This window comes from Patagioenas fasciata, chromosome 10, assembly GCF_037038585.1.
Source record: "Patagioenas fasciata isolate bPatFas1 chromosome 10, bPatFas1.hap1, whole genome shotgun sequence".
NCBI classification, from domain to species: Eukaryota; Metazoa; Chordata; class Aves; order Columbiformes; family Columbidae; genus Patagioenas; species Patagioenas fasciata.
Genome location: NC_092529.1, coordinates 13,476,978 through 13,493,266, shown reverse-complemented (window position 1 = coordinate 13,493,266; position 16,289 = coordinate 13,476,978). Strand labels below are relative to the sequence as shown.

General features: G+C 42.2%; 1 protein-coding gene across 10 annotated transcripts in view; it reads left to right on the top strand.

Annotated features, from left to right (window-relative positions):
• ITPR1 (inositol 1,4,5-trisphosphate receptor type 1) overlaps positions 1-16,289 on the top strand; it is a 174,680-nt gene that overhangs the window by 81,158 nt on the left and 77,233 nt on the right. For 7 of the 10 annotated variants that reach the window (XM_071813187.1, XM_071813182.1, XM_071813180.1 and 4 more), the window contains 10 exons: positions 326-451; positions 808-1,008; positions 2,474-2,725; positions 3,275-3,400; positions 4,129-4,257; positions 7,657-7,777; positions 8,419-8,603; positions 9,951-10,099; positions 11,008-11,119; positions 14,519-14,545. In XM_071813187.1, coding sequence (XP_071669288.1) covers positions 326-451; positions 808-1,008; positions 2,474-2,725; positions 3,275-3,400; positions 4,129-4,257; positions 7,657-7,777; positions 8,419-8,603; positions 9,951-10,099; positions 11,008-11,119; positions 14,519-14,545 — 1,428 coding nt within the window. The remainder of the gene's footprint in view (positions 1-325; positions 452-807; positions 1,009-2,473; positions 2,726-3,274; positions 3,401-4,128; positions 4,258-7,656; positions 7,778-8,418; positions 8,604-9,950; positions 10,100-11,007; positions 11,120-14,518; positions 14,546-16,289) is intronic. The other 3 variants (XM_071813188.1, XM_071813185.1, XM_071813183.1) reach the window with 1 other exon arrangement.

Here is a 16,289-nt window from a genome sequence, read left to right as displayed (position 1 = left end):
GTTTGGCCAATGTACTGGTATGTTCAGAAGCGTAAAAGTGACTAAAGCACGTTGCTGGCAGGGTTGACCATGGAATATGCAGTTTTAAAGAATAAACTACTGTAATTTCTGTTACGGTCTTTATTTTTGATGATCTTTAAAACTGTGAAGCAGGCAAAATTCATCCCTAATGTCTGTGAACTGGGTGGAGGTTTGTTTTCCTTTGGAGTAAGAGAGAGACGTGACAGTTCCCTTGCAGAGCTGGAGCTGCAGCTCATGCAGTGCTCACCTGAAGGTGAACCTTCAGATTCTTTTTAACCCCATCCTATTTGTCATGCAATCACAGGCTGAAGACACGAGGATGCAGGAGATAATGAAGCTTGCACATGAGTTTTTGCAGAACTTTTGTGCTGGGAACCAACAGAACCAGGCGTTGCTGCACAAGCACATAAACCTGTTCCTTAACCCAGGGGTAAGAATAACCTCATGCCATGATTTATTTTGTTTTCTAGCAAGAAAAGATTGTTCTTGGTGATCCCTCTGGTCCCATTCTTATGTAAGATTGGTTGAAGGAGTCACACTTTGTTTTTCTTCTAAAGCCTCAAAAGTGGGCAAGATATGTTTGTTTAGGACCATTTCAGTGTAGAACGTTCAAGAAGCTGAAGTGGACTGAAAAATAGACTTAGGTGCAAGCCAGTGTTGTTGAAAGATTAGGTCCTCAGAAATGTTCTTTTCAGTCCTGTAGGAGTGTTGACTTTATCCTGACCTCTCTGTGTGTTTGATTTGTTTATTTTCTAATTTCTTTTTTTCTTTCATCCCCTCCATTAGATTCTGGAAGCAGTAACAATGCAGCACATTTTCATGAACAACTTCCAGCTTTGCAGTGAGATTAATGAACGCGTTGTTCAACACTTTGTCCACTGTATTGAAACACATGGCAGGAATGTTCAGTACATAAAGTTCCTGCAGACAATTGTCAAGGCAGAAGGAAAATTCATTAAGAAATGCCAAGATATGGTAATGGCTGAGGTGAGAGCTGCAGAGATTTGCAAGGTCTGAACAGAAGTTTTCACATACCATTTGGTGGAAATGACAAATTGATCCTCTCGCTTCTGGGACTGCCAAGAAGCTGACAGTTAGCTCTCAGAATGCAAAAAGAGCATACAGCTACCAGAAAGCACAGGCTTTTCTGTGACCAGAAGTTTCCTTAGCTCCCCACCTGTAGGTATAATAAGTGGTTGTTCATTAATGGTACTGACAAGGTACTTTCCAGGATTCTACATAGCAGCACATAGGTGGATTTATGAAGCAAGAGTGTCTTTCTGTAGCAGAATTGGCTAGAAGAGAAGTAGTTATGGTATTTTGATTAATCTCTTATCTTACCAAGACTTTCATATTCAGCTCCTTAAGTACTGAAGGGGGAAAAGTCTCAGGGTCTTCAGAAATCTGGGTGTGTAGGTAACTGGGAAATTGGGGTGTCAGCATAGAAAGGAAAAGGAAGAAAAGTGTGAATAAATCCCTTTGAGTTAGATATTGGGCGTGATCTCTTTGACAGCATATTCACACATCTGATGAGATTTTTATTGGCCTCTTCAGCAGGGGGAGCCCGAGGATCAGATTTGTTAAGCTCTGCCTTTTGTGTATCGGTCTTATTAGATTGATCAAAGGTCTTCCATATCATGTTGTTTAGTTCAAAAATGGTTTTGTGAGCTTCTCTACATGGAGTTGAGTTTGTAAGGTGTTCAGCAATCAGCTTCCACAGGGTTCATCGGCTGCTGGGAAAAGGGGGTTGCCTTGGGGGTTGCCGTCTGCGCTTTGCCCAGCTGTTTGCCACAAACCCTGCGGCATGATGGCCTCAGGTCCCTCCAGCTGTGTGCTCAGACATGCCCAGCCCAAAGCAGGTCTTGGTTTTTGCTCCTTCTCCATTCCTTTATGGAGTTACGGCAGGTCTGAACTGCTCTGAAAATCTGGCCATCTGGGTCTCAAATGTGGAGGCGATAGGAATCTTCAGTGTGTGACTTAACATGTCACTCACTAACCTTGGAAAACTGATGATGTTTGTTCAGAAGGGTGGAATTACTGAGCCCTGCAGCCCTCCCATCCGCTGTGCCCCTGGGGTGTTTCTCTGAACAAAATGCCATGTCTCCAGCTAGCTGTATTTAAAAAGTCAGCTGAGGCAATATATGTGAAATAAAAATCACAACGGAAAGTCACAAGCTTCTTGGCACAACTTCTGTCTAAGCAGTCAGATGAACTGACTTTGAAGTTCTTCAGCAGTTTCAGAAGTGGTAAAAATTATTTGAGAAAATGTCCTACTTGAGCCCTCAATCCAGTGAAGGGAGCACAGGAGGAATGCCCAGCTGCCTCGGTGGGCTACGTTCCTTTTAAGTGTCTAAAGAATAGCAAATGGGAATTTGCCCACAGATGAGGGGAGGATGCTGCGGGGAGATGCACGGGCTTTGGTCTGCTGATGGAATATTTTATTTTCTCGTAGCTGGTGAATGCGGGAGAAGATGTCCTAGTGTTTTACAATGACAGAGCCTCCTTCCAGACTTTGGTGCAAATGATGAGATCAGAGAGGGATCGGATGGATGAAAACAGCCCACTGATGTACCACATCCACTTAGTAGAATTGCTTGCTGTGTGCACGGAAGGCAAAAATGTCTACACAGAAATAAAATGCAACTCCCTTCTTCCTTTGGATGACATTGTTAGGGTAGTAACCCATGAGGATTGCATACCTGAGGTGAGGGCTGTTTGGGGGCACTGGACAATGTATATTTGAAATGTGCTGGCTTTGGACGAGAGATTTGATGTTACTGAGTCTGGACTAGGAAAGGTGGTGGTACAGGTAGGACAGTAAGCTCTGAGCTGGGAAACTATATTCCTTCCCTGAATCTGCTGTTGTCTACACCAGAAAATCTGGATAGTTAAGTTAAATCCTTTTATACCTCTTCCCTTGCCCTTAAAATCAAGATGTGATGCTGTACTTGCTTTGTTTTATAGGGTTCTTGAGGCAGGGAGGTTTATGGAGTATGCTGCTAACCTTGAACAGATGGTTCTGCAGAACTGGAACTGATTATTATGCTGATGTTTTGTCTGCTGTAATCCTGGTGTTTTTTTATTGGATGATGTCTTGCTATTCATGGCATTAAATTTCACCAGTGCTTAAATAAAAGGAAGAAGTAGAACTGTAAATTATTTATGTAGCAGATTTAATGTGACATTACATTCATTCATAACACCATTCAGGTTTTCGATTTTTTTAATGGTAATTTTTGTTCTCTACTTCTAGGTCAAAATTGCATATATCAATTTCTTGAATCATTGCTATGTGGACACAGAAGTAGAAATGAAAGAGATTTATACCAGTAATCATATGTGGAAGCTATTTGAGAACTTCCTGGTTGACATCTGTCGGGTAATGCTTTCTGTAGCTAGGAACTGAATTTAAAACGCTTAAATAAACCTATTTTGTATAGAGCAGTAGGAATAAGACGTAACATTGCATCAAGGCAATAAGTACCCTGAATGCTGTGTTCCTTCAAGTTTTTATGTGCCTTCTTTTCCTCATGCCTGTGGATTTCATTAGTCATATTCCATGGAACACATTCATATTTTCCTTTTATAAAGAAAAAAACAAAACCAAACCAAACCTCAGAAAAGACCCACACCCTGCTCTTTTGTCTAATGCGTTTTTCTGTTCTGCCACCTGGCTTGCTTATTCTGGCCAGGACAGTGAGCTCCTTCCTGAGCAACAGTCAACGATTTTTGGCAGGTCAGGACAAATTTTTTCCAGGCTTGGCATTTGTTTGGCCATATGGCTTTTTGCCTGGGATTCCAAGTATTTCCCCATACGAAAGCATTACACCTCAGTCCTCCCTGCCCTACTGCTTTCTTTCCTCTAAGGCACTCTGGTTTTTTTGCCCTCTCTCCTAAACATGCTATATGCCAACACACTAAAACAGTAACGGTGTTGGGCTTCTGCTTTTGTGTGTGCTGGAAATCCAGAGATTCAAGTGTCATAAATGTTGTTTTGCCAGGGAATTGCTGTGACTGAAACTGTGAAATCAAGAATTCCAGTCCATAATGCTTATTGATCTACCATGACTGAGCTGCTTCTGACCTAAGAATAAATTGTCTTTGCAGGCTTGTAACAACACCAGTGACAGAAAGCACGCTGACTCCATATTGGAGAAGTATGTTACAGAAATAGTGATGAGTATAGTCACCACCTTCTTCAGTTCCCCTTTCTCTGATCAGAGCACTACGTTACAGGTAGGAAAATGTAGAGAGACAGGAAAGTGAAAATGTGTTGCAAATGCAATTACGTTCTTTGGTTCCATTTACCAGCTAAAAAGAAACACACGTGTTTGTAGTGGGGGAGCACATATGTATTCTTTGTGACCAGGATGTTTTTTTCCTGTAGAAGTGGAAGGATTTCTAGGTCTATATTTCTAGAGAGACTGAGGTGTCTAAGTGCTCTGGTTCTCTTCTTTGCAGCCTTAGATCAGAGTACAGTTGAATAAATAAGATTCTAATTTCCTTTAAAACCAAAAACATTCCAAAAGCTGTAGTGTGTTTCATTAAGCTGAGGGTTTTTTTTGTCTTGTTCAAAAGTTGGGGAAATGTGGAGGAGAAACTTGGAACTTGTGTGAAGTGACAGAAGGTAGAAATTTCCACTGCAGAACAGCGGTGTCAGGACACTGCCCTAATATTTGTATTGCAGCACAAAGATAACATCACTCTTTTATTCATAAATAACTTTTTGGGAGGAGTGTGGGTGGAGTGGTCAGGTGCCTGGCAGGTCTGTCAGAAGTTTGAGTATGGTAGTTGTTGAAACTTGATGCAACCGCATTGTGCCGAAGGCAGTTGTTCACAGTGCGAACTCCAGGTTTGTAATTGAATGCAACTGGCAGCAGGCTAGGAGGCGTCTGGCTCCCAAAAGTGGCCATAAAGGGCATCTGGCAACTTGACATGTCAGTTCCTCGTCAAAGAATTTACACCAACTCTTTGGATCATGGTGCACTGCCTTGGATGACTGTAGTGCTCCAGGGAAGTGTATGTAAAACTGTGTGACTGTGCATCAGGTCAAGACTTCTTTCTGCTTAGTGTGAGCAATAATGTTCCTGCTTTTGCCCTATTGACTACCTGTGTCTCTGCCCTCCTTGAGTCAGGACATGTACTTGACCTGTGTCTGGATGACCAGACTGATCTACCAGCTGTTCAGCATCCAGTGCAGCTCTGCTTCTTGTGGGGTAGGCAGCCCTCCTTATCCAGACCAGGAGATGGGCACGCTGAAGAGAGCAGAGCTGTGTTTGAGATCAGCTCAAATACTCTTAAGTTGCCAAACAGTGGGCATTGCCTGTGAAGGCACAGGGAGCCACAACAAATGTGTTTGGGCTGAGCAGCTTTATTAGGGTTGTGACTTAACTCACACAAGTCCGAGCATTCCAGCAGTTGATGTTAAAATGTCAGCCCCTATTGCAGTATCAGCCTCCATGCTTGTTTGTCAAAACTTCATCAAAATAAATGAGAAATTGAGTCCCAGTTAGCCTTGTCCCCCGGGGCTCTGCCCTTCTCTCTTCCTTCTGTACAGTGTACCTTGGCTGTCATGTTTTTAATTGTCATCTCTGAGTGTACAGCATTTGAATGCACTTCCTTACCATCATGTTTTAGCCATCTGTAAATTTTATGTCAGCAGTTTTTCTTTAGTTTCTCAATCTCACCCTGGCTAGCAGGATGAAGTAACTTATTTCACCTCTCTTTTACCATCACAGTTGGAAGCTCGCTCTTTGTTGTATCTTAGATTAGTATTTTCTCTACATCTCCAGTGTAAAAGCTCTGCTTCTCTCCTGTTTTCTGCCTGTCAAGACTCTTGACAATAACTGGGAACTCTCCCACATGAGGAGCACGGACCTGCTGGACCACCATACTGTGGACATCACTCCTTCAGTGGGATTTTTCCCTCCTGTCTGAGATGCTGCAGGGCAGTCTGCAGCCACCACAACCTGATGGGGTGACTGTCACCACTGTCCTTTGTGTTGCCTTTGAATTCAGTCACTTCCTGTTCTTTCTACTGCACCTTGTCATCTCGTTTCTTCCCAAGCGAGCCTCTTCTTGTCTCATGCTCTTTCATGTTATGGCTTGTTCAACTTAAATTGTGCCTCCTTTGAGTCAGGACCAGCCTTGCTTGTTCAAGGAACACGTTGTGCGTCTGTCATGCAGTTCAAATAATATAAAATTAGGAGGACATAAATACGTCTTTCCAAAGAACAGCTGTCCAAAACTTTTCCTCTTTAACAAGTACGGTTTAGCCTGTTTGCCGCCTAAGGGTGCTGCTGCCCAAGGCTTTCCTTCGCCAGTGTAGTTGGAGGCATGTGGAACATGTAGTAAATTTCTTATTTGATTTATTAGCCTAGTTTAAGGAAATGAAAGGTCTTTGAAGCTTTTTAAAACTGAAAAGTCTTTAAACATGAACTGAAAGGAATATGTGGGTGGCTTAAATACAAAAGTGCAGGTATTTTCAGTGCCCTTGGAGAATGCTGTCTGCCATGCTCTTGGTGTTTGGCTTATTTCTAGAAAGGTTAATAGTTATTTGCCTCCTATTAATTTTTTGCTCTTGAATTTTGGTTCTCCTTTTGTACATTTCATAATGGTGTTATTTGATGAGTTGACCAAATAGATTTGATTATCTAATGGATTTGGCTTTTTCATCTAACTCCACTTTTTTCTTACAAGCAGGCATTAATCTTGACCAGAATAAAAGAGGTACTTTTTCACTGGTTCCTAAGTCTTGTGGGCTTTGCACTGTGGTGTAGTTCACTTAGCTGATAGACACACTACATAGCTATTATGTAGGACATGGTGTATTCCCTCTCAATGTAGGTTCTTTTTAAATATTTAAAATACTTTTTTCTCTACAGGTAAAAGAAATTGTGTTCTACTAAATAATTACTATATTAAACCAAATAGGGAGTTTTGGTCACTTGTTGTTGGGATGTTAAAAAGATGAAAGACCAGAGCTCATGTGCATGTGTGTGTTGGAGTAGCTCACCTGTCTTTAGTGGAAGATCACCTTGTGAAATACAGGCTGAAAACCACACCTTAATTTTGGCTGTTCCATAGCAGCTGTGGTGTTTACCACTAACTACTGCCTGTGCTCAAAGTTACAAACGTACAGCTGGTTTCTGCAGTAAATTAGACACCAGCTAATAATACTTGAAATTACGAGTTTTCAGCTCTGGAGCTGTGCTCTCCTTTAGCCAAGAGCAAAGTCTCATTTACCTGTGGACTACTGAGTCAGCTACTGGTCAATGCTAAAAGAGGAATCTCTGTCTGCCAGGTTTGCTGATAACTCTGATTAAAAAGATGAAGATGACTACTTATTTCCTTTGCTTAGTCAGGCTTCAATTACTGAGGCTTTACGCTTTAGAAGCTATTTAATGTTTCCCTTCCAGCCTTCGTTCCCACCCTTTCAATTCAGTTGCTGATTGTGTGGCAGATACGCTGTCTACAACATGAAGTTGCCTAACAAGTGGATGCAGACCAGTTAGAAATGACTGGTGTGCAGAGTCATGGCCTAAGCTAGTAACTGGTATTATGTCAGGGTGATGCTGATACATTTCAATATGGCGTGACGAGTTTGATTTTCTGCTCTTTAACCCTATATTCCAGACTCGCCAGCCTGTGTTTGTACAGTTGCTGCAAGGCGTGTTCAGAGTGTACCACTGCAACTGGTTAATGCCGAGCCAAAAGGCATCGGTGGAGAGCTGCATTCGGGTCCTCTCAGATGTAGGTAAGAAATGGGTGTAATCACAACTAACTGCTGCAGACATGGTCATGCAGTATTTGCTCCTTACATGTCATCCTTCCAAAAAGAAACTGTAGTTTGTTTCCCATAGGTGCTGCTTGCAGATGACTCGGAGCCAAGGCATAGTACAAAGGCAGAGTCACGTTGATAGATTGTCATGGTTGAGCAATAGGTGGTGTCACTGTAACCTGAAGTGCTTTCTCCATTTAACCTCAAAACTCTCTGCAGTCCTGTTGATCTGCACCAGAGAAACAGTTCCGTGTCACTCCTTTCAGTAATTTGCTTCTCTTATAGTAGCAAGAAGAGTAATTTGTACTGGCTATGAGGCCAAATTCTGCTGGATGGATGTATATGTTTGTTAGCAGGAGATGCTGGGAGTGTGTGTGTGAGGACAGATTCCTACTCCCATGCTTTGAAGACAGTTAACAGCTCTGAGGTGTGAAAGCCTTTAGACGTAATGCTATGGAGAGGTCTGACCCATCACACAGGGATTGAGCATTGCATTGCTTAAAGCACACACAAAGGAGATTGTAGAAGGAATTGCAGGTAGAGCTTGCCTTGCTGTTGCATTGGGTGCAATACATGGACTGAAGGGGTCAATTCTTACTAATTTCTGCTTATTGCAGCGAAAAGCCGTGCAATTGCAATTCCTGTAGACTTGGACAGTCAGGTCAACAATCTCTTCCTGAAATCCCACAACATTGTCCAGAAGACTGCAATGAATTGGAGAATGACAGCAAGGAATGCTGCCCGCAGAGATTCGGTGCTTGCTGCCTCCAGGGATTATCGAAACATAATTGAAAGATTACAGGTGACTACACAGCACCCCTACCTCCTTTGATAAGCACTTACATGCCTACACAGAAGGAAGAATTAACTTATAACAACATTTGGGAGTGAATTAACTAGTCAAAATGCCACATGGTAATCAAGTTAGCTGATGCTGCATATAATAATACTGGAATACTATAGATAAAATCAAATGTAAACCATTGTATTGAGACAGGTAATTCAATGTGCATGACTAAGAGGTGTAGAAGGACTCATCCTATAGAAGATGTTGGTATTTGAAGACTCTGGTACTTCAAGTATTTGTGTTCCACCATTAGTAATATTTATTTGATAGACCAGACTTTTTCATCATCACAGCCTTCCAGACTCTGCCAGTGCTTTGCGCCTTGTACACCAAAACTGTCAGTAGGATGGAAGGTGCCACAGCCCTTCCCGGAAACCAGTGCAGGGTTTGAAATAAACTTAGATGCGTCGGTTCCTTGTGAAACCAGTTGCAACCACAGTCATTCCCTGAAGCCAAGTGTGTGCATTGCCATACTATTTTTGATAAAATAACTATTAAACATAATGCTTCATGTTAGAAATAGAGACTGGTGTGTTATAGCTATATTCGATGTTCAGATCTGTAGACAGTTCAATAAGACCTTTTTTATACCAAATGAAATTCCTCATCTTGAATGACACCTTTCTCCTTTGAAGATGCATTCTCTGGTTAAAAGCTTTTTCTGGCAAACAGTTCTAACTAACTTTATGTAAACTTATATTATGTAATGTAAAAACACTGCCCAACCCAGTCTCATTGAAACAGTTTCTCCCTCTTTATCCATTCCTGTTTCTATTTGTCCATTTCAATTTGATTAGACTTCCTCTCTGGCTTCATAGGTATCCTGGTATTTTTTGCTTGTTTAAGTATTAGGACAAATGTACTTTCATTTTTAAGGTAGCTACAGCTTTCCAAACATTGAGGAAAAGGGGAATAATTTTATTTTTGCACAATTTTAATGGCAATATTTTTAGTCTGTTTTTGTAAGCATGAATAGCCTGATCATTATTAAAGTTTCAGTGCAGCTATGAGTCTGTGTTTTTCTCTTCCTTGTATATCAACAAGAGCACCTACAAAGATGGGGGGAAGGCAGGGCACCTGAGTAATCTGGGAGACTGCTAGAAATCAGGGCTTCCCTTTTAAAGACAACTTTTAAACAATAAAACTGAAAGTCTGATCTGACCAAACTCTGGGGTCTTCAGTTTATTCAGGGAGGGCAGACCTAATTGTCTTCTCCCTTTCTTGTGACTTGTAAAATTAATTTGCCTATAAATTTATATGTATTTAATGTTTGTTTAAAATATTGATGTGGTTATGTTCTAGGACATAGTATCCGCTTTAGAGGATCGCCTACGTCCTCTTGTCCAGGCAGAGCTGTCAGTACTGGTAGATGTGCTTCACAGGCCTGAACTGCTCTTCCCAGAGAACACGGATGCAAGGAGGAAATGTGAGAGCGGAGGTTTCATTTGCAAGTACGTTGTCTTGAAGTCTGGCTTACTGGGAGGGTTTTTGTTATGTTTTGCTTTTTCCCAAGCCCTGCGGAACTGTGTCCTCTTGCCCAGCTTGGTAAATACTTGACATACTTTGAAATACTTGTAAAGCAGAGTGTTCTGTGGTAAGGTAAATGCAATGTGTCCTTGGGGCAGGGGGTGAGGTGGAATGAGGAGGGAACTGCTTGATATGCTCTCACAGCTAATGCTTAAAAACGTCAGTATTTGCTGCAGAATACAAGTGTCATGAGCAGTAGCATAAATGAGTAAAAAATTTTCGAGCTGATCCCTGTTATTTGATACCTGTCTTCAACCCTAGTAATGTCTCGAAGGTACTTGATCTGGTAGCACTTAGTGCTGGGCGAGCATGTTGGAGTCGGTGGTTACCACGTGCATCACCTAACACAGATGCTGCCCACATTTAAGGGATGGAAAAGGAAAGATTGCAAGGTCATTTAGCGGGCATTTCAGAGCAGAATCCAGCTTCTCAGATCACCTTCTGGAAGGGGTGGATTATATACAGAGTTTATGGAAAACAGGTACCCGAGTAAGTAACAAAGTGGTATGTGGAATGGTTTTCTCTCTTACTGTGAAATGCTTGTTCTGGAGGACCATCGGGTCCTATATCCCGCTGCCTCTTCTCCTCACTCCTTTCTGCCTGTAGTCAGAGGGCTGGATCTCCTGTCCTGCCCAGCATCTGCGTTTTCACAGCTTCATTGATGCCTTTGGGAGCAGTGTTGCTCTTGAGGGAAAGTTCCTGAGATGGTTGTATAGTGGTGTGATAGTAAAACTTCTTTGTAGCCTAAACCAATTAAGGTAGCCATGTATATCTTATCTCATTTTTAGAATATTAGCACTAAAACAACCTGTGATTGATTGGTTATTTTCAGGTTAATAAAGCATACAAAACAGCTCCTAGAGGAGAACGAGGAGAAACTATGTATTAAAGTATTACAGACGCTCAGGGAAATGATGACCAAAGATAGAGGCTATGGAGAAAAGGTAACGTAGTTTACAGTTCGTAATTTTGTGTTAAAGAGTCTTTATTATTCAGTAAAGGAAAATAAAATTCTTGCTCTTTCAAGCTGTGTTTTGTATGTGTAAGCACTTCTGTACTGGATTGGGAACAAAACATTTTTAGTCAACTAATAACTTCAAATATGATTTGAAAGGTAAGCTTGTTTCTGTTGCTTTTCTGCTTTAGACTTGCAAGTTTAAGCTTAATTCCTGTGGTTGCTGGCACTGTAAAAATGTCTAATTTTGTTAACTTTTTATGAAGGCCCTAACCTCTTTATCTGTTCTCTGAGTCTAGGTGACTCTTCATTGGGTCACATAACCTTGCATCAAAGGGGTATTCTGTAGTTTTGTTTTATTTTATTTTATATACATCTGAGTCATCATCTTGTTGTGAATTATAGATGGAAACTGTCTGTACACGCACCCATGGTTTTTTTCTTTCTCTTTCCTACATATAACTCTTTTGTCTTGTTGAGAAGAATGATTTTCTGTATGTGCAGACCTGTTCTCTATTTGCATCAGAAGCATGTGTATATTTGTGTACCTAGACATTCCTACAGTCAATCTCAAATCTGAGTCTAAGGTATCTCATGCATTTTTAAGCAATCTAGGTTATTGCCATGCCACGCTGTAGGTGCACAGAGCAGTATAGCCTCTAGTGAGTGCGTTCACAAGTGATTGTGAATTGGCGCTTGGGACTGGTGGAAGCAGTGGTGTGAAACTGGGAGTCCGTGCCTGGGAGCAGACAGTGTTTCATATCCAATTCTCACTTGCAGTGGGGTTTAAAGTTGTTGCATAATATTAGATTCACAGCACAAAAAGGCAAAATTTTTAGAGGTAAGACAGTTTCATAATAACTGTTTATTGCTGCAGCTGCAAGGGAGGGAGATGCTCTGAAGACAGAGGAGCCTGTAGCATTGCTGGACCTGCTGGGATGTGGCACAGGACCCCTGCTGTCACTAGCCAGACTGGGTACGGGGACACAGGAGCAGGATGTCGTGCTCTGTTGCCCATCCAGCAAGAGACAAGCACTTGTACAGCAGGGCACGAGGACCCGGAGGTGGGAGAGCAAACACAGTAGGAGGTTGCACGTGTGGGGGCTGTTACCGAGCACACCCGAGCACACAGCGGGAGACAGCCAGGAAAACACCCGAAGGGCAGGGATGGCCACAGCAGTGCTTGGTGCCATGTCGTGGACACTCTGCCCACAAACTGCTCCCACCTCTGGGCTGTCACAGGTCCAGCCCCACTCCCAGATGCTGCTGCTGCTTTGCTCCACACCTGCAGTCCTACCTGGGAGTTTTTTTCACTTTTTAGTAGCAGGTTTTTTAATTGAATTCATTGACTTTGGGAGAATGCCCTCATCAGCTGCGAGAAAGAGGTGTATAAATAAGGGATGAGAAGGGGAGCAGGAAGGGCAGCAATTGTTGGTTTCAACCCACTTGCAACGCATTGTCTTTTTCTGCTCAAGTGCCAGTAGTTTATGCTGGGTCATAGCAGCACAAGATGAAACCCTGTGGAGACCTTCTGGTTTCTTAAGGTCCCTTTACTCGTTTATCGGCAATACTAGTAGCAGGCTGATCTGGAAGAGGACTAGCTGGAGCCTGCAGAAGTTAGTCTGCTACTTCAAAAGGGAGTTGGGCTAGATGATACCTTTTAGTGAGTGTAGAGTGCTGATATTTCTGTTGCCCAAAACTGGGGACGTAAAAGATTCATTGCAATCATAGATTGCATTTTACACCTTGTTAACACACCAGTGTACATTCTTCTGTTTAAAAGCAGTCAAGAGAGATTGTCCAAGGTCACCTTTAAGAAAATGTGGATGAGATAACACTACATATGCTATGCATCGACAAAACCCAAATGGGAGTTTTGAGGTTTTTTTCTTTTAAATGCAATATGCCACTTACAGATTTTTCTAAAGTTAATTTCCAGGAGTTTTTTAGACTTTATATAGCCAACTTGGGTAAAACAGTATTTCTACAAGATACCACTAACATACCTTGCACCATTCAGACCGTGGGGAACCCCATAAGATTCTAAAAGTCTTCAAAGTGTAGAAAATGCATCAATTTCTGAAACAGATCGGTTACATAATGCAAGAGGAGAATATGCTTGTCTGTGAAGTGGATTTCCGAATATGAAAAAGCAGCTGATTGCTTACAGATAGACTGCTAGTAGTAGTAGAACGGATTTTACTGTCGGGCTGTCAGAAGTGCAGTCATATTTATTCTTCCTTGTGACTCATATAACTGTATTAGTCACCATTTAAAAGGCAATACTTTTTATTTTAAAAGTCATCCTGGAGTGTAACAAAAACAAAAAAGAAAAAAACATTATGCACCCATTCTAAATACAGCAGTCTCTGCATACTTAAAAGTGGCAAAACTTATTCTTGTGACCAGCACATCGCTCACACAAGCAATATTGCTTGTAGGTCAGATGTTCACAGAATTGACAGCAGTCACTTCCAAGTAGTGTTCAGCAGCAGAGTGCCATGGAAGTTTTGGCATTGCGTGTGGTTTTGCTGTCATACCATGTGGTGCTCTCTGGAACAATGTGATTTATAGAACAATTGTATTCCTCCTCTCACACTTAATCTTCCAGCACAAATAATAAAAGCGCCACACCCTCCTGGCCTGTCCGCTTGTCCCTTCTGGCGGTGGGAAGCGTCATGAGGATGCGGCGCTGTCCGCTCCCATTAGCGAGGGCCTTCATTAGGCAGCTGGGATTCCTCTGCAGCATGCAAAACCTGCGGTGAGAACACAGATGTACAGAAGCTTGTGGGAAGGCTCAAAGTTTTACATATTGCTAAAGACTCCTTGTCTTGGCAGGCGCTCAGGCTGCTCAGTGATGGGGAGCATACTGTGGTATAGTTAACAGGCAGAAAACTTTACTGCATTGACAGTGTAGGCTAGACCCAAGTTTTTTACTTTGCTGAAACATGCCATTCATACACGTCTGTCTGGGTGCCTACCAGATGATTAGCCTCAGTTCTGCAGGACTTAGATTTAAAAACTCCATTTCTCTCCCCAAACTGGAAATCCAGGCTCTGCTCTCCTGCTGCTGCTCACAGCTCACGCCACTGATGACTCTTCTGCCCAAGGGTGAAGTCCTTGGCTCCCGGTCAGCCTGCCTGTGTGGTTTGTCACTTGGCACAGGAACAAAGCCAGGGTGCATCCTGCCTCCAAAGCAGGGCTGGTTCCCTGACCCACCACATCCCGGGGCTTGCAGATGTTACTCATGCCGACTATAAAATATTCACTGTGTTGGATTGCAGCATTAAAGTGTTAAATGATTTATAAGATACTAACATGAAATTTATTTGTAATTTCTCTTACTAATGCTTGCTTTCAATTCTTCCCCTTCTTTCTTTTCTGGCAGATTACCATTGAATTGGATAATGCTGAGGTTTTAATTTTATTTATTTTCTACAGTGTTGTTTCTATGGTGTTTGTTTTTTGAGTAGCCCTGTGAATCTGTCCTGTTGTCTCTCTAGTACTGAGCTTTCCAATTTGTATGCCTGTGTCAGTTAATTAATTGAGTTTTCAGTCTACTGTGTGTTTATGCTGGCAATAGTTACCATAACTAATTCCGTAGCTCATTCCTTGGAATATTAGTCCAAATGCAGTTATTACTTCTGGCAGTCAGCAATTAATCCCGTACCATTGTAGATCCCATGATGTTCAGAATTGAGTGCCTTTGGGGATCAACTACCACAAGCACCACTAAAACGTCAGCATTTAGCACTCAGCTGCAATTACCACATCATTGGGGAACTGGCTCTTTCAGCAAAACTAAATAGTGAGGTTTAATGGTGTTTGTGCAGAAGTTGGCAGAACCTGCCCAAAGGCAGCTGGAGAAGACCCTGGTGAGATGTCTCCCCTTGCTGACACTCACGTCCCACACTGTTGCTGGCTTTACCAAAAAAGGTGACAGTCAGGCAATTCATCAGAGCATCTCGCTGTCCTTCCTGTTGCTTCTTAGGCAAGGTTTGGTGTATAAAGGCATGTAAACGTTCAGATGTGTTGTGAAAGCAATGTGGTGTAACCCTATGAAAATTACTGTCTTCTGAAGCTATTTCTGCACCAGAAGCTTCCTACCTTTAAAAATGTGTCTTCAGTTGGCAGCGCAACATCCCAGGTTGCATTTGTGCTGTATGTAGCTGTTTTATAGACAGAACAGCCGTATATGAGTGAGGCCTTTCAGTTTAACTGAAATGAAGCTTTCTAAGGACTTTAAAAGCAGCATGTCTGGTTCTGGCACCAGTGCAGGGGGTGGCGGGAGCTGAGCCGTCGCTGCTGCTGCAGCTTCCTTATCCAGCTCAAAAAAACCCTGCATGTGGGTGCTAAATTTGAGATTCTTTTTGCATAAATGTATAATACTGAGAAAGTGATTGACTGGCACCTTATTTTACTGAAATACCAGGAAAAAAAGAAATATTTTCCTTTCTGTGATTTATTTCCTACATTTTCTCCCAAACCAGCCTTTTATTTGGAACTAAGTTTAACCACTTAAAATGCTTTAGATGTTACTGCTCTTTATTCATTAGGGTAGATCATGAAATACACTTATATATTGTTTTTTACAGAACTTGTTAATTTTGATGCTGATCAGCTGAATTCACCTGGGTAAATGTCATTCTGAAAACCAAATAATATTTGGGGACCTTGCCTGTTGAAATGGATTTTAAATCTGAACTATTGGTCACAAAAGTAGACCAAAATGAATGTACACATTGCCCAGGGCTGGACTGGGGCATCTTTTCCTTTCAGCAGGGCTTTTAGGGGAGGCAGGGAGTGGAATTTCTTGCAGGAACAAACCGGAGTTGTTGCTCTTTTGGTTGGTTTTTAACCTGGGCTCTGGCTGGGACGCTCAGGCCCCTGCTGTGCTGTGGGTTGGTGCTGTCACCATCATCCCCCTCTCCAGGCTGAAGCAAAAGGTCCAGCCAGGGTCTTGAAATAGTTTTCATTAGAAAACTTTCACGAGCCTCCCATCACCAGTTTCAGCTTCAACAAAAAACTCTTTTATCAGAAAATCCTCAGCTGAAGCTGCCTGGAGTAGTCACGATTCTGTTCGTTGGTGGGAATTTTCTGCTCTTCCCGTGAGTGCACACAGAAGATGGCTAATGGGTGGGATGTACACAGAGGACGGG